The sequence below is a fragment of the Thamnophis elegans genome, chromosome 10 (genome assembly GCF_009769535.1).
Source record: "Thamnophis elegans isolate rThaEle1 chromosome 10, rThaEle1.pri, whole genome shotgun sequence".
Lineage (NCBI taxonomy): Eukaryota > Metazoa > Chordata > Lepidosauria > Squamata > Colubridae > Thamnophis > Thamnophis elegans.
The window spans coordinates 53,894,388-53,917,660 of NC_045550.1; the positions used below are offsets into that span (position 1 = coordinate 53,894,388).

Consider the following 23,273-nt stretch of genomic DNA (forward strand, 5'->3'; position numbering starts at 1 on the left):
TAGGATCATGGCTGGCTTTATAGGCAAAAGGGGAAATGCAAATCCTAGGTGTTTGTCTGAGCTAATTTTGTCAACCTTTCGTTTGTTGCTTATCTGAGTTTCTGTCTTGACCCAGTCTTTCTGAATGGGTTACCAAATCTGCATTTCTAAAAGTTGACCTCCTCAGTTTCTGCTTGGGGACAGGGAGACTGATGCTGGTTTCTGCCTCCCTTAAGATTTTTTTTTCATTCTCCCTTAGGGGAAATATTTTATCCTGTCTTTTTAATATTTCCCAAAATATTTCATTTTTCTAGTGCTGGGGGGGCCTTCCTACAGAGCCATGCAATTGGAGAAGGCAGCCAGAAGCTGTTAAAACCGCAGCAAATGAAAAAGAAGCATCCATGAATATGGGGTGGAGAGAGGATGAGAAAGTGTCATGTTGACCTTACTCCAACTCCTAGAGCATAAAAAGGAGCAAAAGAAAACCAGAGGAAGACTTGCAAAATTCTATTACTGTAGCCCAGAGTTTCTCAAACTTAGCCACTTTAAGATACATGGACTTCAACTCCCAGCATAGCTGGCTGAGGAATTCTGGGAATTGAAGTCCATATATCTTACAGTTGCTAAGGTTAAAAAACACTACTGTGGCCTATCTCAATAAAGTAGAGTTCTAATATCCTGTAGAGTTGGTTTCATAATCCAGTGTACCTTGTAAGACTGGCACATATAACTAGCCATAGTTTATTCTATAAATCCTGGTTAAAAAAAGAATCAGCTCTGGGCTGCAAGAAGCTAGATGGTTGATAGATGGAAGTTAAGTGAAGCGAAAAACCTAGTTCTTTTCTGCCATCTAGTGAACATGGAATGTTTCAGAACTCCAATAACCCTAGATTAAGGAAACCACGATTTAGAATAATACATGAATCCAGCCGGAAAGAATGTCTGGAATTTCAGACAAATCTAATATGGACCTAAAAAAGCATCAGTTAATCAGCTAAATAATATCTATTTGTGAGCAACCGACAAAATAAGTCTAAATTCCCTATTCGAGCTGCCTTCTTCAACAGCTTTACAATCAAAATTATTTATGGAACACTTCTATAATCCAGAATAGTTGAAAACAGCTAAAAGCAGAGAGATTTCGCTTTTAGTCATAAGATGTCATGCTGATGTGTTGTTTCTAAATATCTTCCCCTGATTTCTGTATCAAATTCAGCTTTATTAGATTCTGTTAATAAAGATCTATTTTAATACTGAATAAATATAACCTTCACTCCAGTAATTTCAGACTTGGTTGATTTCTTATGAATCATTGGGAACCTGCATGAAGTAACAGTTTGTGTATAAGAACATCCTTATGTTGATATGAGAGTCCTATGAAATTTTGCCCTTGAGACGTGCCTTAAGGAGCACCATCAATCCTTTCCTATCATTCATTAGAACCTGTAAACAGTTTCAGAGCTATACCTTGATAACGATGGTGGAATACATCCAAGACAAATCTTTAATTAACAGGAGGTGGTAACACCTAATTTACCTTGCTTATGCTCAGAGGCTAAAAGGCATGGTTAGTACTTAGAATGCACCCTCCTGGGCATAGTAGAGTTAACTCCCTTCAGGGACAGAAGGCGAAAGTAAATTTAAAAAGGAGGCGAATGCAAGGAATTGACCAAACAAAAGTCACAATTGCTTTTGCTCATCTGCATGAATGTCTCTTAACAAATCATAGTTAAACAATGGCATAGAGATGTGAAAGACGATTCATGGTTTTGCAGCCCCTGAAATATGCCTGGAGCATAAGGCAGGGGTGAACTGATAGTAATAATACTACCTGTTTGATAGTAATACTACTACCGTTTGGGCGAATCCAAGCGGAGCCAAGGTGGCGCAGTGGTTAAATGCAGCACTGCAGGCTACTGCTAGATCAGCAGGTCAGTGGTTCAAATCTCACCGGCTCAGGGTTGACTCAGCCTTCCATCCTTCCAAGGTGGGTAAAATGAGGACCCAGATTGTTGGGGGCAATATGCTGACTCTCTCTAAACCGCTTAGAGAGGCCTGAAAGGCCTATGAAGCGGTATATAAGTCTACTGCTATCAGTATTTTCAACGATCAGCTGTCACGTAGGATTTATATTAGCTATAAAGCAGGATTTCCTGCTTTCTAGCTAATCTAAATCGCGTGGCACAGCGGATTCCTCCCCTCACTGTTTGCTTACCTTTGCAGGCATGCTCAGTAGCAGGCTCCACCCACCCGCCTGGACGTCATCATCACATCTGTTTTTGACGCTCTGCACATGCATGGAAGAACCTGTGCATGCATGGAGGTGGCACATGTGTGCACGCTCACATTGCTACCGAACCGATAGCAAAGGTGAGTTGATTTCACCCCTGGCATAAGGTCAACATTTGCTTGTATGCTTTATCCTATTTTCAGGCACAAAATAGGTATAGTCAAGTTTTTTTAACCTACCTCTTTTGTATCTTAACCCCTACCCTTAATTGTTATATTTTGAAGGCAATTTTGTTTTTAAATGTGCAGCTTTTAACCACAAATCTGACCTCCCTCTGCCTTTGGGTGACTGTAAGTACTTTGATAAGAACTCAGACACAGGTTAATAATTAACAAGCACCCCCCACCCACCCACCCATTCTTATTTTAAAAGTTAATCAAGTTAACTATTTCAATGTTTCACAAATGTAATCACTTGATGCGTAGGAAATCACCAACTTTTCATTTCGGACTCTTCGTGAATCACTCTTATTTCTAGCCACAGACCAGATCATAAGCCTCTCTCCTGCAAGGCATAAATTTAAACATTGATGGTATCTGAGAAGCCCTGAATGGTATTATTGCTTGCCAAGTTTAAAAAAAAAAATTCTAAAAGTACAAGTACCAGGAATCAAGCCTACGTACATTCAAGCCGTATGACCACAACATACAAGTAGGTGCAAGAAAACCAAGGTCCAAACCCAAGCAGGAAACTTAGTATTAGATGTCCTAGCTACATATGTCCTGGGATGGGAGATGTTTTCAAAATAATCAGTAACATCAATTGTATCTATATGGTATATATTGTTGGAAGAAATGTCCTTCTGGGTTCAGCTCCAAGTGGGGAAAAAGACACTGGAGACATGGAGGCTGCTTGGAAAGATGGTTTTAATGGTGGACGGGATCACATGGCTTGAGTCCTGAACAGAAAAGGTGATCACATGCTTCAATGTTGGTGGAGAAGAGAAGGGAAGGGAGGAAGAGAAAGTGAGTCCCTGGTTTTATGTCCTCTCTGGCCTTTGACAACCAATCAGAATACAAGCTCAAGATCAGACTCCCATGGGGCCATGCAGGGGCAACTCTCTAGGCTGCATTTTGAATCGAGGTTTGGTTGAGTTCTCAGATGCCATGTGGCAAGTTATCATGCCTTAATCCCATCACTCTGGAGCTGAAGGGGAGAACTCTTTATTATTTAAAGTGGACTAGCTCAGGCTTTAATGGCTCATTGACAAAGTGGGGATGGGCAGGAAGCTGCAGGCAGCTATTCTGTCTTTTAAAACATGCTTCTCCCTTTTCACATCCAGAGAAATACTCTGCCTTTTCAATATTTCCTAGGATATTTCATTTTTCTGGGAGAGGGCTGGGTGATAACTTCCTACAATATGTATGCATGTATGCATTTATTAGTAACGCAACAGATCCAACATACCTCCTTCCTCCTATTTTCCCCGCAGCAACAATCCATAGTGTTGAGTTGGGCTGAGAAAGACTGTGACTGGCCCAAGGTCACCCAACTGGCTTTCATGGCTAAGATGGGGACTTGAACTCATGGCCATCTGCTTTGAAGCCTAGTGCCTTCACCACTAGACCACGGAGGTCAAACCCGCCATGTCACATTGCCGTCACATGACATTTCGTGACATTTTCCCCATTTCCGGAGCTGGGATGGGCGTGGCCTGCTTGTGACGCATCCGGCCAGCAAGCCACCAGTTTAACGCCACTGCAGTAGGCCAATTAACTCTTTTTTTACTTGACGAGTTGCTAGGGCCTTTTAGCCTAGGGGTTCCCAATCCTCAGGCCGTGATTCACATTGTTTATATCCCAACATTATGTGTATTCCCTTATTCCCGAGGGAACAACTGAGGAAAATCAAGGCCTAGGTTTGTGTGATCAAATTAGACTCGCTCTATTTTCTAATTTGATCTGTAAAAATGCTGACCGCTGAACTGTCCAGCATCACTGAATAGCTAATATCTACCATTCATGAAAAAAAATGTTATTAACATAATAGCTAAATTACTACTGTACCCTGACCCTGCCAATTAAGCACTTCAACTCCACAACAAATTGCTTTATAAATTAAAAAATAATTCCCATTTAAATTTAATTAAAAACTAAATGTAGCTAATATGATTTTTCTATCATTTAATAATTTTCCTCATTTGTCACCTTGAAAAATTACAATTTGGAATAAATCTCTGAGGGCAGCAATCCATGGCTTTGGAGGGTAGATGCAATTTTGAGGCCTCACGAGGCGCACTTCTATTATAAAGCAATAGCTGCTATTTTGTTAGAAGTAAAGGAACCACTGAGCTGTAAATGTTCTATACCTTATGTATTTAAGATACATAAATGCAATATCCTTGTGTTGTAATGAGGGGGAGTTTGATGCTAAAATTGAAGCTCAGCTATTCTTGTTGCTGAGTATTTCACTAATTTTCAGAAATTCCCAGCAATGGTCATGCTAGATGAGAAATTCTAGATGTTGGTCTATGCAACAGAAAGGCACCTATATTGGAAAGCAGTAATGGGGACAACACATTTGCAACAATACCACTGCAAATCATAGAGCTGCACTGGCTACCCATTAGTCTCCGGACTCGCTTCAAGGTGCTAGTCGTTACTTATAAAGCCGTACATGGCATCGGACCTGGGTACCTGAGAGACCGCCTCCTGCCAATTACCTCCCATAGACCGATCAGATCGCGCAGACTAGGCCTCCTCCGGATCCCATCTGCCAGCCAATGTCGGCTGGCGACTCCCCGGGGGAGAGCCTTCTCTGTTGCAGCTCCAGCCCTCTGGAACGAGCTCCCCGTGGAGATCTGGACCCTTAGTACTTTCCCGGCCTTCCGCAAGGCCAGGAAGATCTGGCTGTTCAGGCAGGCTGGGGGGCTGTTGAAATAGCCAGCCTCACGAACTATGAATGTTGTGTATTTTAAATTGTTGTTTGTCTATTTGTCTATTTATCCCCTTCCTTTGTTTATTGTAAGCCGCCCGGAGTCCTTCGGGAGTGGGCGGCATACAAGACCAATAAAATACTAAATAAAAAAAATAGTCCTGTCCTTCATTGCTTGTGTACACTTCATTCCTTGCATTGTTTACTAATTGCAAAGACTAGCTACTGAATGCTACACAATCACATCCGCAGAACAGTAGAATCATAAATGACTTGTCAAGATTGTTAGGGGTTCTAACACAACCCTTACTCAAGAAACCAGCATGACTGGATGGATGGCTTATAGAAGGGGGTTTTGAGGCCAACAAGCAGGAATTCCCATTTCTGATATAAATCATGAAACACTGTCTTACAACCTACGTATGTAATACATTACAAACTACCCTCCATGTATGAAGCAATTTAAATAATACTTACTTCTGCAAAGATAGCAAACATTCACATACTTATGGCGAGGCTATCCTGCTACTTTTCTGAATGTTAAGTATCACCAGAATTTCATTCTGAAATTGGACAAAGCATTAACATGGAAATCTAATAATCCCTTTGCCTTTCCCCAATTTTGGCTGATATGCCAATTGCAACTCTACCTGGGGCAGGAGGGTTTTTCTAGGGTAATTTGCTAGCTAGAGTATTGCAACATATTCTACATGGGGCTGCCTTTGAAGACACTGAATCACTCAATTGTGTACTTGAGATAGGCAGCTATGCAAAGCAAGTAAAACCGCTGCACTTTGGCACTCGCTTGAGGAAGGTGTGCACACGTGCGCACCCTCCTGGCCCTGCCACAGCTGGCCAGGGGGTCCCAAGAGGAGAAAGAGGGGTGAGGAGGACCATCACCCGAAAGGAAGCCTCCACCATGACTAGCAATCGTTCCTCAGCCAGCCCAGATTTCCAAAAAGGAATAAAAGGAGTAGCAAAGAGCTCCAAGGAGAGCTTGCTGGCTGGGCCCAGCAGTGGCTTTCAGACAGAGACAGAGACAGAAACAGGGGTGGGGGGGGTGAGACATAGAGAGAGACATACAGAGCAATACAGAGAGAGAAGATAGGGAGAGAGATACAGAGGGAGAGAGATACACACAGAGGGGGGAGGAGGGAGAGAGATAGAGGGGGGAAAGAGAAGATAGGGAGAGGGGGAGAGAGAGAGATACAGAGTGGGGGTAATAGAGATACGGAGACAGACACAGAGATACTGAGAGAGACAGAGGGGGAAGGGAGAGGGGCAGAGAGATACAGAAGGGGGAGAGACACAGAATGGTTTTGTGGCTGGATAGGCGTGGCTAGGGGGCTCATGTGACTGGGTGGGAGTGAGTGACCGAGTTGTCCACGCCCACCCAGGTTTTGTGGCTCTTGGTGGTTTTTTTTTTCCTGTCGGAAAAAGGTCCAAATGGCTTGAGTGTTTAAGGTTGCAGACCCCTGGTGTAATTGATACTCACACATCTTTAAAAATATATACCGTAACTTTGATACTGTAAAAAAAAAATTGAACTCTCCATGGGTTATAGTTATAAAGGATTAAATATCAATCACAAATTTGTGTTTAAGAATTAAATCCATTTCAGTCTATTTATATTTTCAATCTTACAAATTGTAATGCTATTTTTTGATGATAATGAATACATATTGCCATCTACTGTTAGAAAACTAATACATTTTCATCGTAACTTTTCACCCACTTAAAATGGAGTTTCAAATTTGTACGTTGAGATTTCACATTATCCTATGATGGTGCTCTATGATGAATCAAGTCCACCCAACTTTGCATTCTTCACTCGGTTCTGAAGTGATCCAACAATGATTTCATTTATGAATAATTTTAATTATTCTACAGAAAAAAAATCTGTTGTTTGGCATTCTCTATACGATCTCGGGTTGTTCAGACCACAAAAATAGAATTGGTTCTATTGGTGCTTGGTGTTTCTCAGCCCTGGATATCATGATTTGTGGATAGCTTTGCCACAGCTTTGATTCTGGACTTAAAACCATAACATCAAAATAGAGTGAACAAACCTAAACCTACCTGGTATTTACTGAAAAACTCAAAAGATATAACATCTTTGAAATTATTTTCTCTTATTCAGAACTTTGCCACAATGGAGCATCAATTGCATAGCTTTACTTATCTAAAACTAAGACATTTGCCAGATGTCCAGCAAAAATGCAATGAGACATTCTAGATATATTTGCCAGCAACTGACTGGGTCGGAAATTCCTTTGCCTGGGATTATGAAGAGAAAAACTGGGACATGGTGACACTGAACTAACAGCAACACAAGCATGGGTTCTGCAGGTGTATCATGTCCATTATGGTGGACTAGACAAGGTAGATTCTTAAGACAGCCGAGTAATTGTTTAAACCACACTAGTATAACAATGCTACTTATCAGGGGCTAATTTTTCTGGACTAATATGCATGGTGTAACTATCGCCAGAGCATTACCACATATAAAAACTCTCTGCAACTATTGACTTTACCTTCCCTTAAGCTTAGTTCTGGTCCCCAGTATAAAATACTGTGACTAGCTGGTTATCAATGAGTTTGACAGAAAAATAACCCCTCCAATCATGCGATCAACATAGCTTTGATGTAAGGTTTTCTTATCATATACAGTTCTATTATCAAATTAATTTTATTTTAGTTAACATGTAAAATGTAAACTACAAAATGTAGTTTAAATTTGTTTTAATTAAATGAAAAAAGCATTGTCAATAGCACTTACTGCTTCTTCACACTGCAATTTTGTCAAGATAGCTTCCATTTCTATTATTTGATGATTGATCTTATTCAGTTGTATACATTCAAATCTAATCCATGCTTTGTAAAATTGTGTTATTTTAAACAGAAGTCAACTTTAGACATCTTAAGGAATATTAAGATAATGGAAAGAACTTCTCACTTATGTTCCTTTATACCCAGATTTAAATAATGAAATAGACGTGGTAGAGTAGGCTTGCTAACAGTTAGAAAACGTCAGTTTGCTGGATTTCTCAACTTTGAAAGTTAAAGATACCACTAGATGGCAATAGTTGATCAAATTGAAATACACGTTTTACCAGAAATTGTATCTGCACACGATTAAGGGATATTTATATTTAAAAAATATTGCATCTTTATAAAGAATTAGGACAATGTATAAAACAAGTGACAAAAATTACATGAAACTGCAACTTTATGCACTTTCACAAAGGTAAGAGGCTTAATAATTTTAAAGTATGTAATTATTGTGGGGTGACCTAATAGTCTATTACTGCTTTCCAAATTTGCAAATTATACGATAAACCAACAGAAACCCTTGTATTTTGTCATAAGGCATTTTTACTCCGGTGAAGAAGTGAAGTACATCCCATCTGACGTTTTTCATTTAATGTATGTGAACAACAGTACTTTATCTTCAAACAGTACATAAAGATGAATTGAACAAAAACCTATGAAAATTGACTTTGCAATTATTCAGCAAAAAAAAACAACTATATGCAATTTCCTTGTGGAAAAAGTATACCCATTTGCTTTGCCCTTTTCCTAATTCACCATGCAGATTTCAGATGTGCAATGTCTTCAGGTGTTCCCCCTCAGACACACATGCAAAGTCCACTCCTATCAAATAATCTCACAGGGTTTGGGTGGGATTTAGATTCAGCTTTGACTTATCCATCCCAGAATCCTCCTTTCCACCCATCCATCCCTTGAAGGGTATACTAATTAGGGTAGTCTTGGAGCAAGATCCACTTCTGGATGAACAAGAGTTTCACATTTTCAACGAGTCTCTACTAAAACTAAAATAGGAATTTATATGCTGCACTGCCAGGCCAAACCAGGAAAGCAGCTCCAAATCATAACATTTCCACCCACACACTTTAATTAGCACCAGGTTCTTCTGGTGTAATGACTACCTTTGGTGTTCACAAAATGTCTTCTAGTACTATGCCTAAATATATTTTCCTTGCTGTCCAGAACATGTTGTTCTAGAAGACCTCATCTGTATCTAAAATGAGCATATTACCGTTTTTTCTAGACAGCAGTTTCTTTTTGGCGCACCTCCATGAAGATCTCATTTGTGCAGGTTCCTATAGTAGACTCATAACTTTGGCTTCAATAACAAGATCTACTTGTAGATCATGTGATAGAATTCTGGGGATCTTAGAGAGACTTCTTTGAGAATCAAACATTCTGCTTTTGGCTGAACCAAATTGGCAGTTGTTTGAAATCCTCTCCACTTGCAATTATTTTTTGGATAAATGATTGCCATCCAATTATTTGGAGCTCTTTTTAAATCCTAGACTCAGCAACATCATTACCTTTATTTAGTCATTGGAAAGGTTTTTCAATATGGATAAAAGAATCGGAAAGAGTAAATTAAACTAAGACAGGTTCCTCCTAGACTCTCTAAAGACAATACTAACAGACCTCCCAAAACATACTCAGCCACAAATCAATACTTTATTGTATGGACCTAACATGACATAAGTTTATTGTATGGATCTTACAAATGTAGAACACATTAATTTAGACTTTGATGGATGTTTTAGTGTTCCAGGTTTGCAGAAAACCAAATACAAATGTTAAGATGCAAAACAAATTTTAGGTAATCATTTTTGTTTAGTATCCCTTCATTCTTAAAGAGGAAAAAATCTAGGCTGGATGGCTCAGAGCATATATTTATTGAGTTTATGACTTAGGGCTCTGCAGTACTCTGGATATGAAGGGGGAAGTGATTCAGAGCATGTAGGGCACTCACACACCACCTGTCAGCAACTCCTTAAAGACGTATTTGATTTAAGGAAATGCTGACAGGTGAAATATGTGCACCCCAAATCACCCTTACCCTTTGAATCCAGATCACTGCACAGCCTTTTATGGACTTGCATTAATCAAAGCCAGTGCAAGTAACCATCTATTTTACCTGAAGCTATTCTTGCAATATTTACTATTACACCATTCAAAACCTCTCCAGCGCTATCATCTGATCTAAACGGGCTTGTACATCATTAGAAATTAAGACACCATACTTCAGTTAAGTTTCCTTAAAACTTTGGTAAGAGGACCTTTCAAAACATTGGGGCACCAAATCATTTATCCCATTAATTAGTTTGGGGGTGTGTGAGAATCAGGGGCAAAAGAATATAGGCCAGCTTTCATGCCCCTCTTCATTTTCTCCAACTATGATGGAACCACAATTTCATAATTTCCTGTACTGGTGCCAGAACAGAAGCCAACATTGTTTTTAAACTGGTCTGCCTTGCAGAATGTTACTAATGTACTTCTGTACATCTAGAAATGTATAAGGGGGGGGAGGGAATCCAACATAAGCCTTGTGTTTAACTATGCAAGTCATCCACTCACCTAGAAAGGGGGAGGGGGAGGCAAAACATCCATTACTTAGGGTGAAAGACAAGCACCCAAGAATATATTTGTAAAAATTTACTAAACTTGTATGCAACCTAAAATTTGGAGGGCTCACATTAAGAGTAAAACATAAAAAGATGAAGGGTTTTCCAATGCTTCTCCAAGCCTGATGGTTGTCTCAGAGATGGGTAAGTAGGGGGAAGAAACTAATAAACCAACCAACCTCACCACTCAGGATGTCTGTGTAGATTCTCAATCACCCAGGTCACATTTGTCCCAAAAGTGCTTTTTCAAAAAGGCAACTGGACTGATTTCCCCTTGAAAAAAGGGCATCCAAGAACCTTCTTCAGCCCTCGTGAGCAGAGGAAGCTTCTTACACGAGAAGCGAAATGTCTTCAAGGGGGGGCGGGGACAAAGTGTTGGAAGAAATGTCCTTCTGGGTTCGGCTCCAAGTGGGGAAAAAGACACTGGAGACATGGAGGCTGCTTGGAAAGATGGTTTTAATGGTGGACGCATGGCTTGAGCCCTGAACAGAAAAGGTGATCACATGCTTCAATGTTGGTGGAGAAGAGAAGCTGAGTCCCTGGTTTTATGCCCTCTGGCCTTTGATCTTGAATTCTGACTGGTTGTCAGACTCCCATGGGCCCATGCAGGGGCAACTCTCTAGGCCGCATTTTGAATCCAGGTTTGGTTGAATTCTCAGATGCCATGTAGTGAGTTGGGTAAAGGGCCAATATTATCATGCCTTAATCCCATCACTCTGGAGCTCTTTGTTATGTAAAGTGGACTAACTCAGGCTTTAATGGCTCATTGACAAAGGGGGATGGGCAGGAAGCTGCAGGCAGCTATTCTGTCTTTTAAAACATGTTTCTTCCTTTTCACATCCAGAGAAATGTTCTGCCTTTTCAATATTTCCTAGGATATTTCATTTTTCTGGGAGAGGGCTGGGTGATGACTTCCTACAGAAGTCCAGTTGCCTTTTTGAGAAAGCACTTTTAATAGCAATTCTTTGTCAGTGCACAACATATTCACAATGAGAATGGGTGAGCTCCCTCAATTCAACCCGTCAGGGAAGTCAGTGAAGACAAAGAAAAAAATATCCCTAACCCAATAAATCATATTAACACCCAGTCCCATTGCACCAGTGTGAGTATGTTATGTTGTGCAAACCCATCCTACTACGTAGTTATTTCCCATTCAGGAGACTGGCAGCCCATAAAAACTGTTCTTTTGGGACTCGCACTCAGGACTAAGCCTGTCCCCGGGATGAGGCCCACTCTTTTTACTCTCTTTCGCCCGCGTTGCTCTTGAGGATCGTCCCCCCCCCCTCCATTCGCCACCTAATCAATGCAGACAAAGGCCGGGAGATGCAGAAGCAACTGCCGGTTTGGGGGCCAATCCATAGAGGCGGGTTAAACAGTCATCACCATGCCGGGAAAGCAGCACTGCACAGCCCAAGGGGAGCTGGCCTTCGCCATAGCATTCGCTTGGGCGACCCGCAGCGCTTCCCCTTCTCCCCGGAAGCCTCAACATGGAGTGTCCGGGCGTCGCCGGCCGCTCACCCCACTACTCAAAGGTGAGCGGGACAGGAGGCGCCGCCCGTTTTTGCTCTTCGCGCTAGGGCCCTTGCGAGCCCTTTTCCCCCCGGTCCTCCGCCCTTCAGTGAGACTCGCCGCCCCCCCGAGGCGGGCAGGGCTGAACCCTTCGCGGCAGCAGCGGCCCGGACCAGACTGACCGCGGCCTCGAGCGGGGGCGGCGGCGCCGACTCGGAAAGCCAGCACGCCCTAGGCGGAGAAAGGGGGGAAACGCGTGACCGGCTGGCGGAGGAGGTTTCCCCCGAATCGCTGACGTTTTTTTTCGGAGCTTCGGTTCGCTGAAAGCCAGCTAGTAAAACAGCGAACGATGCCAAACGCCGCCGAAGCCGACAGCGAGTTAGGGTTAGAAAAGTGGGAGAACCTCCAAACCGCCGGAAGGCTCCTCCTGCCTCCGGAGCTTAAATACTTTCTCTCCGCGGCGTCTCATTGGGCAGTGAGCGAGGAGTCCTTGTTTCTCATTGGTGCGAGGCGGGTGACGACATCGGGATTCCCCCCCCCCTCTCTCCCACTCCCTCTCGCGTGTTTTTGTTTTTTTGTTTTTATAACGGAACCTGCCCGGGCTTGTCTTTTTTTCCTGCTCGGCACGTGGGTTGGAAAATCCCGGGTTTGGCTTTGCACATCTTAAGATTGCCAAGGTTCTTTTGTAACCTCGTGCTTTAAATCGCGGGAGCGGTATGCAGCGGACACGACACGAACCGCCTTTTTCGCACTAACACGTTTTTTTTTAAAAAAGCATAAGCTTTCGTGCTTCAAGTGGCTTTTTTAAATTGCTGTACTATGCAATGCAATGGAGCAATGCAATGCAATGGAGCACAACGCAATCTAATGCAATGCATTGCTATGCTATGTTCTGCTATGCGCTTCTATGCAATGCACTAGCATGTTCTGCATCTCTATGCAATGTAATACACTGCTATGTTCTGCACTGCTATGCACCGCCATGCACTGCGCTTCCAAGCATTGCCGTACACTGCTATGCAATGCACTGCTATGCTCTACACTATGTTCTGCTGTGCTATGCAATGCACTACTATGCTATGCATTGCTATGCTCTGCACTTCTATTCAATGCGCCACCATGCATTGCTACGCAGTGCACTGCTATGCTTAAAAAAAACCTGCTCATTCCTTCTGGTAGATGGGCAGCTGTACATGTTTGTTAAATACATAAATATAGTGATGTAGTATCTCATGAAGCGCCGCAGGTCAGGAAAGTTTATGAGTTTTCACAAAATGTGTTAGCTGGAAAAAGTGCTACCAGATTCCTGTTTTGATGAAGGAGGGAGTGAAGGGAGACTTGGCTTGGTTTTGCCTTGGTGTCTGTGGACGTAAAGGAAGTATAAATGCCTGATTTCTCTTCCTCTCTGGTTGGAAATTCTGGAAGTTGCCAATCCAGCAGACGTGTTGGAAGAAATGTCCTCCTAGGTTCAGTTCCAAGTGGGGAAAAAGACACTGGAAACATGGAGGCTGCTTGGAAAGATGGTTTAATGGTGGACAGGATCACATGATTTGGATCCTGGGGGGAAAATGTGACCACATGCTCCAAGATATTGAGTGAAGAAGAAAAAGGGTAGAAATGTTGAAAGACACTGGTTTTATGCCCTCTCTGGGCTTTGAACTTGAGCTTGTATTCTGATTGGTTGTCAGACTCCCATGGGGCCATGCAGGACAAATCTGTAGGCCGTCTCCCAGGCTTACTTGATTTGCTAGGTGATGATGTAATCTTCCCAGGTGCCCTGTGGTGAGGTGGGTAAAGAGCTAATACTATCATACCTTAATCCCATCATCCTGGAGTTGAAGGGGTAGATCTTTGTTATGTAGAATAGACTGGCTCAGGTCTTAATAGCTCATTGACAAAGATGGAGGAGTGCTGAGTTTCTGTTTCTCACTTAGAGGAAATATTCTGTCCTTTTAATATTTTTTAAAATATTCCATTTATCTAGGAGAGAGGTGTGTGCTAACTTCCTACATTCCTACAGTGTTAAATTAGGGAAGGCTGATCTATGGCAAATGCAATAATCCAGACTTCTATAGAAGAGATGGATTATAATATCAGGCCTGGGAAAAGCTGATATCAGTCAGGTCGGCTATTGAAAAAGGTAGACGTTAAAATGAGAAATTTCTTAAAAAGGCAGGAGGCAGCACCAAACTGGCACAGTGAAAGGTATACCTTCCGAAAGTGTCAGTGTTTCTCCACCATGTCAACTTTCCCAAATTCTCAGCAATTGCTGTGCTGGCTGAGGGATTCCGGATACTAAAAGCCACGCATCACGAATTCGCCAAGGTTGGGAAAAACTGGTAGTATGAAGTTGCCATATTTCTGTTGTGAAACATACAGCAACAGCAGGAACAAAGGTTACCCAAGTTTGGGAACACAGGATGAAAAGTTCTTGATCTCCTGCAACCATTCCACAATTTTAGGCACAAGCATGATCTGAAAAGGGCTTTACAATCTCATCTTCCTTTTGCAATCCTGTAAGGGTGGGCTGCCTGTGGCTATACCAGCTTTTTAAGTTACGCATTATGGTTCTCTCAAGCCTGTTGTAGGAAGTTAAAACCCACCCCACTCCTAGAAAATGAAATATTTTAGGAAATATTAAAAAGGCAGAAAATTTCCCCTAAAAAAGTAGAAACTCAGCCCCTCACCCCCCTATGTCAATGGGCCATTAAGGCCTGGGTCAGTCTATTCTACATAACAAAGATCTACTCCCTTCAGGCAGAGCCATTTCATTACCTTTCATTGCACCACCCACCATGTTTCAACCAAACATAGCACACAGACAACCTACAAAGCTAGCTATGACCTGTGACCAGGATACTCTTCCTGTGCCCCAGGAAGTTCAAAGCCCAGAGAGGGCATAAAACCCAGGGACTCTCAGCATCTCTTCCCTTTTCACCCAGAAGCTCCAAGGCATGTGATCCTGTCCACAACTGAACCATCTTTCCAAATAGCCTCCATATTTCCAGTGTCTTTTTCCCACTTGGAACTGAATCCAGATGGACATTTCTTTCAACACTGTTCTGATGGAATGAAAGCTAAACGTGTTTTATTGTTATTTTGGGATTAAACCTTAAAACCTAAAATCAACATCACAGTTTTAAAAGCAGATGCAGCCCAGAACTTCCCATCAAGCCTAATGCTAACATACGTGATGTGTCTCGTCTTTCCCCATCTTGCAATCATCAATCCTAATACCACCACCCCCAAATTTGGCCAGGCCCTTAGTCAAAGGTTGCCTATTCCTGCTTAAATGCTTTTCAAATACTTGCTCCGTTTTTTTTGGTTAACAAAGAAATCTCAGCCAGTAGATGCTCCTAGATGGCTTACCCAGATGGACATTTCTTCTAACAGAACAGAATCTCTAAATCCCTTCCTGTGCCCCCTTATCAACACTCCAAGATGTTGTGAATAATTGGAATAAAGCTAAAACAAAATAGGTTGAAACATGAGAAGACTCGGTCATAAACAAGGTTTGTTTTCCTCTCCCTTTTTTAAAAGTAGACCACAAATGCTAACTTTCGCATTCCTCTGTATCTTTGTGTGTGTTGGAAGAAATGTCCTTCTGGGTTCGGCTCTAAGTTAGGAAAAAGACACTGGAGACATGGAGGCTACTTGGAAAGATGGTTTTAATGGTGGACAGGACCACATGGCTTGACTCCTGAACAGAAAAGGTGATCACATGTTTCAATGTTGATGGAGAAGAGAAGGGAAGGCAAGGGGAAGCAAGAGAAGCTGAATCCCTGGCTTTATGCCCTCTCTGGCCTTTGATCTTGATCTTGTATTCTGATTGGTTGTCAGACTCCCATGGGGCCATGCAAGGGCAACTCTCTAGGCTGCATTTTGAATCCAGGTTTGGTTGAGCTCTCAGATGCCACGTGGTGAGTTGGGTAAAGTGCCAATATTATCATGCCTTAATCCCATCACTCTGGAGCTGAAGGGGAGAACTCTTTATTATGTAAAGTGGACTACCTCAGGCTTTAATGGCTCATTGACAAAAGGGGATGGGCAGGAAGCTGCAAGCAGCTATTCTGTCTTTTAAAACATGTTTCTTTCTTTTCACATCCAGAGAAATATTCTGCCTTTTCAATATTTCCTAGGATATTTCATTTTTCTGGGAGAGGGCTGGGTGATAACTTCCTACATGTGGAAAGCAGTGGAAACAGGACTGGTTCCTCCATTTCTACACTATTTTACATTATTTATCTGTTATATCGTTTCAGCCTTAATCTAAACCAGCAAGGGCAATAGAGTCATAGCACTTTAGAGTATTGCTCTCTATGAATTAATTACAGGTAATCTTTAACATACAACCACAACTGGGCCTAAAGTTTATGTTGCTAAGCAAGACATTTAAGTGAGTTTTGCCCCATTTTACAACCTTCCTTTCTCGCCTCAGTTGTTAAGTGAATCACTGTGTTATAGGATATTTACAGAAATGTAACCTAGGAAAGCAGGTGTGGAATTGTTACCTTTATTTGTCTTTCAAAAAGGTGAGGCGATAAATCTCACCAAGTGTTCCATGACGTTCTTCCCACAGCATTTTAAATAAAAATGTTTCCATGCAACAGGAATCTAGAAGCACTTCCTGTGTACTATGTTAGGCCCAACCTCAGCGTATTCTTCCTTGGAAATCCACATCTCCTGAAAGGCTGAGAGGGAAGCAAGAATGGATCCTCCCATCCAGACAGAGACCTTCCTGTCAGGGGGGGCTTGGACCAGGACTTCGGTGTCTTTGGGAGCCATGCGCGTCAGCTCCTTAGTCAAGCGATCCGAAATCCCAGGAAAGAGACTGGATCCGCCAGAAAGGAGGATGTTGGCGTACAGAGTGGTCCTTAAGTCAATGTCACATTTCATGATGGTGTTGAATAAGAGCTTATCGATTCCTGGCGCTTCCATGCCAATGTTAGATGGGCGGAAGAGGGTCTCTGGGCAACGGAACAATTGATTGTGGATTTTAATAATCTGACCATCAGGCAATTTCCATGTCTTCTCTATTGCAGTCGGTTGTTTAGCCATTTCTTCTTCAGGGTTTAAGCACACGTAACACAAGGCCTCCTTGATGATTCTCACAATTTCCCTTTCCGCTGTGCTCACTAAGGCAATGCCACTTTCTCTCAGGATTCTCATTAAATAATCTGTAAGGTCCCGGCCTGCCAGGTCAAGTCGGAGAACCGCATGAGGCAAGCAGTAGCCTTCAAAGATCGGGACAGTATGTGTGACCCCATCCCCAGAGTCCATCACGCAGCCTGTCGTGAGACCCGCGGCGTAGAGGGCCAGCACAGCCTGAATGGCCACGTAGAGGGCTGGAACTTCAAATTTTTCAAAGAGCAACCTCGTCATTTGTTCGCGATTGGATAATGGGTTAAGTGGTGCCTCGGTGATCAGTGCGGGCCTTGTGCCGGAGTTTAATCTCAGTTCATTCTCATAAGTATGCTTCCAGATTTTCTCCATGTCTGGCCAGGAAGTGACAATGCCATGTTCTACTGGATACCTGTTGGATATAAATATGAATTAGACGCCAACTTACAACATTGTCATATGTAAAAGCATCTAAGGAAACATACTAGATTGCTTAATTAATATCAGTACAGCTTGTGCTATCTACATACAAGCATGCACATATCTAAAAACAACTTGAACAGGGGCAGACAAAATTCTAAAAATTCACAAAGGATGTGTTTCCATGTCAAATCTCAGTTCCAAATATCTTGATTTCATGGATCCCAGTTTATAATCTTAGAATGCTTCTTCTGTGGAAGACTTGATACTGTAGTTGTTTCACCTAAGTTGCCCTCTGTTTATCTTTTTGTTAGATGCTTATTCCTCATTTCCTTCTATGGACATTTGGGATGATGTGTATAGTCGTTTTTTTTTCTTCTGAATTCTCATAACTTTGTCAGATAAAATGGGCTGAGAAGTAATGACTGGTCAGAGTCATCCAAGGTGCTTCCTTGATTAACTAGAATGGAAGCTAGCCAGGGGTTAAATGCTACTGGTTCGGACCAGTTTGCTTGAACCAGTAGTAAAAAGTGCTACCGGTTTGGTCGAACCAGTATCTTCAACGATCAGCTGGGCAACGATCAGCTGTGACGTGTGATTTATATTAGCTAGAATCATCAGATTTCCTGCTTTCTAGCTAATCTAAATTGGGTGGCACAGTATATCCCCCCCCCTTGCTGGTTTACTGACATACACCAAGTAAATAAATCCCTCCTCCCATTTTGAGAAACGATTACAATCTGAGGAAAGTCATCTTCTGTGTACAAACATTTTTTTTTATGTCTCCTTCATTTAGTACTCTCAAGAGGAAACACCAATAAAGAAATGGCTTGCCATTGTCTTCTTCCAAGATATTTTCCTCTAACCTGTTCTGGTTCTAATATTAATTTGGGAATTTCCTGATGATTTTTCATCCACAGATTGAGTAGTTGTGACCCTTTCATGCAGTATAGTAGAAAATCAGGGTTTTATTCTTGTGGGTAGAGAAGAATCTCTGATAGCTTTCATTGCCCTCCAAAAACCAGTGAAGGTACTTCTATTTCCTTTTAATAGCACGTGAATGGACAACATATACCTTTCCAGACATTGAATTCCAAACAGTAGTAGGTCCAACCAGCATGATCAATATGAAAGACTGCCAATTACTGCCAGTTATGGAGTTAATATCCAATTACATGGATCAAAGCCAGAACTCACTGTCAATCATCACAGAATGCATTAGTCTATCAAATTGACATTCTATTGTACAGAATAGCTCTTTTCCATTGTGGCACAATATAGGTCATTGACTTGGCCTAAAATTATGTTCATGCACATTCATCTTCTCTTACATCATCATTTCAACCTTTAATTCCTCTAGGATTCCTTTTTCTGCAATCACTCCCTCCCCTAAGCAAACAGTTTCAACATGATTTTCAGACCAGCTAACTCTTACTTATCCCCTACAGATTCCCCAGTGTTTGCTAAAGCACCTGAGGGAGAGGATCCCTCTTTTGGCTTGTGCTTCATCTCCAATGTAGAAATCCTTCTGGCCAGCACCGAGCATTACAGACTTGGCCTTGGCACGGCCTATCAAGTTGGTGAAGATGACGCGTGGTTCCTTATCTCCAGCCACACCAGCCTTGAGCAGGCCTGAGCCATTGTCTAAAACTATAGCTGGTGGTAGCTCACCCATCCCTTGTTGATGTTTCCCGTTCCTGCACAGAGCATGTGACCCCCAGTGGGCTTGTCTTATATTGGGGAAAGATTAAGGCTAACAATCTCTCTAGACAGGTGTTGCTCAGGCTATTGTGACCTCCATGTTGCTATGATACCTTCTGAGCAAGGCTTTGCAAGGCCTTGAATAGATGGTTGGATAAGATAGGATGAATACAGTGACTCTGTTTTTTCTGCATCCCTCAGTGAAGTCTGTTTCATGGTTCAAGAACTGTCCAGTTGTGGTTAGTCTTTTCTCTTCGGGGATGTATAATTTAAATGGGAAACTGTTTAAATTTGACCAAAGGCACAGACACATGACACAAGTTGACACTTCTCATTCCAAACATTCCAATTTCTCACTAGGGTGATTTAAGCATGAAGCACTACGGCAGATAATTTTTTAATGGGGAGATGCTTCTTTTACCCAAAAGATGGTTGAGGCAGAACAGGATATTTTCTCTTCCCCAGGAGTTTTGGATATTGAGCCCAAGATATTGTGGAGTGTGTAGAGCTAATTTTGGATAAGAATGGTTTTTATTTTAATAATTGAAATGAGATAGGTACTTGGGGAGGGGTGAATCTAGGAAGTTTATGTCTAGAAATCAGCCAATTTCTGTAAACATTTCAATCCACAAAGATAATGGAACAGAAAAGGGGAAAACATATTTAAATGCGCCAACCTGGCACTAAAAAGAGATAAAATGCACCAGTACTGCTGCCTTCATTGGGAGCGGGCTATAGTCAAAAGAGCTAGAACAGTTGCAATGGTGTTATGGAAGTTCTCTCTGTCTTTAAAATGCATTGCATTAAAAAAAAATAGATATAGCCTTAATCATATGGTCACAACCACCATCTTGACTTTTTGGGACATGATATCTGGCCTTCCTCTTCCAATTCTCTCAGGCGTCTGGCAGAGAACTCAGATCCTAAGCCTAGTTGGGAAGCTGCCCTCACAGAATTGCTGCTTTCAGGAATTGCAGCCCCAGCATTGCTAAGGATAACAATAATAATAATAATTTGAATTTGGACCTCACCCATTACTTACTTCTCATTGGAAGAGGACTCTGTATTTAATAAAATACTGGGTTGACAACCAGGTTGCTAGATCTGTGGCACCTTCTTTGGAAGCACTTTATTTTTCTGGGACACAGATACTTTTCGTTATACCAATAATCATCTCCCCAATAAGTTGGGGAGGGAAAGAAACAAATCTGCTTCTCCTAGCCTGGGGTCCTTCAGTTTGGCATTGAGGTGACAGTTCCTAACTGGCATGACAGCCAATTGTTATGGGTTCCAAGATTTGCTGAAAAAGATTTCAAAGAACAGCTTTTTTGATCTACAGTCTTGATTCAAATATTTTTGTGCCTTGAAACAAAAACCTCTTAAGATCTGATAAAAAGGGAATGGTCTATTTTGATTGAAGGTCAATTGGTCAAATAGATTTGGTGATATAACATACCCACAAATGAATTCCGGTGGGTTTTTATTTGGCTTTTGGAGAAAGACAATGGCAAGAGAATAACATAGGGAATGTTTAAGAAGCATAGAGTCTGAGCAGAGATTGGGGAAGTGGGCAAAACTATCTTCTCTTCCTGAAAAAAGTACTTTGGTGGGCTATTCCCCTTCCAGGCCTAGGGCAGCAGTATGTTAATACAGCAAATTCTTCATTCTATATTTAGTCTATATAGCTCCATATAAACAGATTACAAAAGTATCTTCACTCAAACAATCTTCTTCCAGCTTGAAAGACAAAGAAATATAATGATCTTTCCATTTGAAAGGCAAAGAATGGTAAGCAAGCACTAACATGCCCAAAACATTTTAGCACTTAAAAGTGAGATAATAGGTATGCAAAAATACTATTTTTTTTCTACTTGGGACCCATCAATCATTTTGCAATGACTGAATGGCATTCATTGGAATTCTTTATATTATACCAGGAAGGGGAAAGCTATAGCTTTCCAAATTTTTGGAATTATAGCTCTGTCTTTCTCAGCCAACGTAGACAACTGTAAGGGAAATCTGGAACACATTAGCTCTCCATCCCAAATTTAATTAGAAGCAAACCCCACTGAAGCCAATGGAATTTACTCCCATGTAAATAGCATCAAATCATCTTTTAGCCCAGAGCCTGGCTGGGAGATTCTGGGAGTTGAAGTCCACAGGACTTAAAGTTGCCAAGGTTGAGAAACACTGGCCCAGAGTGTTCTTGGGAGTTTGGTTCTTTGTAGTGAGTTTTTAAATCAGTATGCCACATGCCCCAAGAAAACTGAATTACTTGCACAACAAAATAATTTGATAACAAATAAGCATATCACATGAATCATCCTAATGAATATCATGTGTCATCTTTTAAGTCTCAGTTCAGCCATGGGGAATTGCAACATCTTTCATTTGGCACAACATTGTTTCTTCTTCTTCCTAACATTATTGCAGGAAACAATGGAAATTGAGGCTATGCTTTCTGCCAAATGTGGCGTGAGGTTTCCACTCCCACAAGTTTGAAGAGGGAGAGGAACACTTGCCACAACATCTGTTGTGGTTGTGTAATGGTGCTATTTACTTTGATGGAACAGGTACTTTGTGATAGTTGCACATAATGAAAGTGCTATTAGGAAACAAGACATTAAATTAACTTCACCACAGAAAGAAGAAGGAAAAATCTGGGCACGTTATATTGTGTAGATATTATTTTAACAATCTGATGATCATCTCACCTGGTATTGAGTGGAAGTAAGGATGAGATGGTAATTATATACCTTCCTTGAAAGAAAGGATAGTATGGAAAATGAATCTACATTTAATTATCCCAATGTTTGTTTTTTGCTCACCCCTGAAATCCTGCTATGTTCAATTTGGCATTTATGTCCACCTAGGTGTACTTATAATGTCCTTTTCTAAAATTAATTATATAAGGTTTTATAGAATATAACAACTCTTATCAATTTTAGTTTATTTTATACTGTTTTAATTCTCAACAGTTGCCTCAAGGGGTGACAGAATAACAGTCAATCCCTTCTTTTTATCAAGTCATAAGTAATTGTGTTTTAAAGAAAAGAACAGGAGGATAATCTAATAATTATTTATTGTAACTATAAATGCTGGTTATAGTTCTGAATCTATATAGCTCAGGGTTGAATTGTAGTATCTTTGCTGTTTTTTGAGCTGGGTTGCTGGCTTGCAGACATTTCATTACCCGATTAGGTCTCATTATCCTATAAATGTGTAGCATCAAGACTTGATAGAGGAAGTCTTCATTTGGGGCCGCAGTATCTATATATTCGTTGGAATAAATATTTGGTCTCACTTTTGAATGACGCCGTATTCGAATTCTGCTTGAGGATGAATTAACATAGTAAAAGTAAAGGCATAACAAAGATAATTTCAAGGCGTTGGGCATAGCAGTTTCCGTAGTGTAGTGGTTATCACGTTCGCCTAACACGCGAAAGGTCCCCGGTTCGAAACCGGGCGGAAACATTTTAAATCTCCAAAATGACTTTTATTTAGACATTAAATTACTTTTTAAAAGTTTTTTTTAATGTACTTTATTTATAAGGGACAGAAAGTGCTTAAAAATGGACTCAAATAATTTGTTTTAATAAATTTGTTTTTAATACATTTTTACGCATGCTCCCAACGCCTAGGAAGAAAAGAATAACTTTAAAAAAACGTGCACCTCAATGTTTTAATATTGCTACCGTGCGGCTTTGAAATAACTGTTTATTACTTTTGTTTCCGACTTGGCTGCGTAAAAGTAAAGTAATGGTTTTATTATGTAGCTATGCCAATTGCCCTTTCCTTTGTTTAGACCAGGGACTTTTGAAGATTTGTGGACTTCAACTCCCAGAGTTCCTCAGCCAGCTAAGCTTGCTGAGGAACTCGTCCACAAGTCTTCAAGTTGCCAAGTTTGGGACCTCGGACTAGATGTATTATAG

General features: G+C 41.3%; 1 protein-coding gene and 1 non-coding gene across 2 annotated transcripts; one reads left to right on the forward strand and one right to left on the reverse strand.

The window, feature by feature from the left end:
• Window positions 1-16,713: 16,713 nt before the first annotated feature.
• ACTRT3 (actin related protein T3) lies at window positions 16,714-19,315 on the reverse strand. Its single transcript, XM_032225028.1, has 2 exons — window positions 19,113-19,315; window positions 16,714-17,632 (listed from the first exon to the last, which is right to left on the reverse strand). The coding sequence occupies exons 1-2, from the start codon at window positions 19,313-19,315 to the stop codon at window positions 16,714-16,716; spliced, it is 1,122 nt and encodes a 373-aa protein (XP_032080919.1).
• A 3,427-nt stretch (window positions 19,316-22,742) lies between these two features.
• TRNAV-AAC lies at window positions 22,743-22,815 on the forward strand. The gene has a single exon. It is a non-coding gene; the product is annotated as a tRNA-Val (tRNA).
• Window positions 22,816-23,273: the final 458 nt, after the last annotated feature.

Coding starts and splice junctions, on each gene's coding strand:
- ACTRT3 (XM_032225028.1), bottom strand. CDS start 19,315: ATGGGTGAGCTACCACCAGCTATAGTTTTAGACAATGGCTCAGGCCTG. Junction 17,633..19,112: donor AGAGGGATCCTCTCCCTCAG/GTGCTTTAGCAA, acceptor TATATCCAACAG/GTATCCAGTAGAACATGGCA.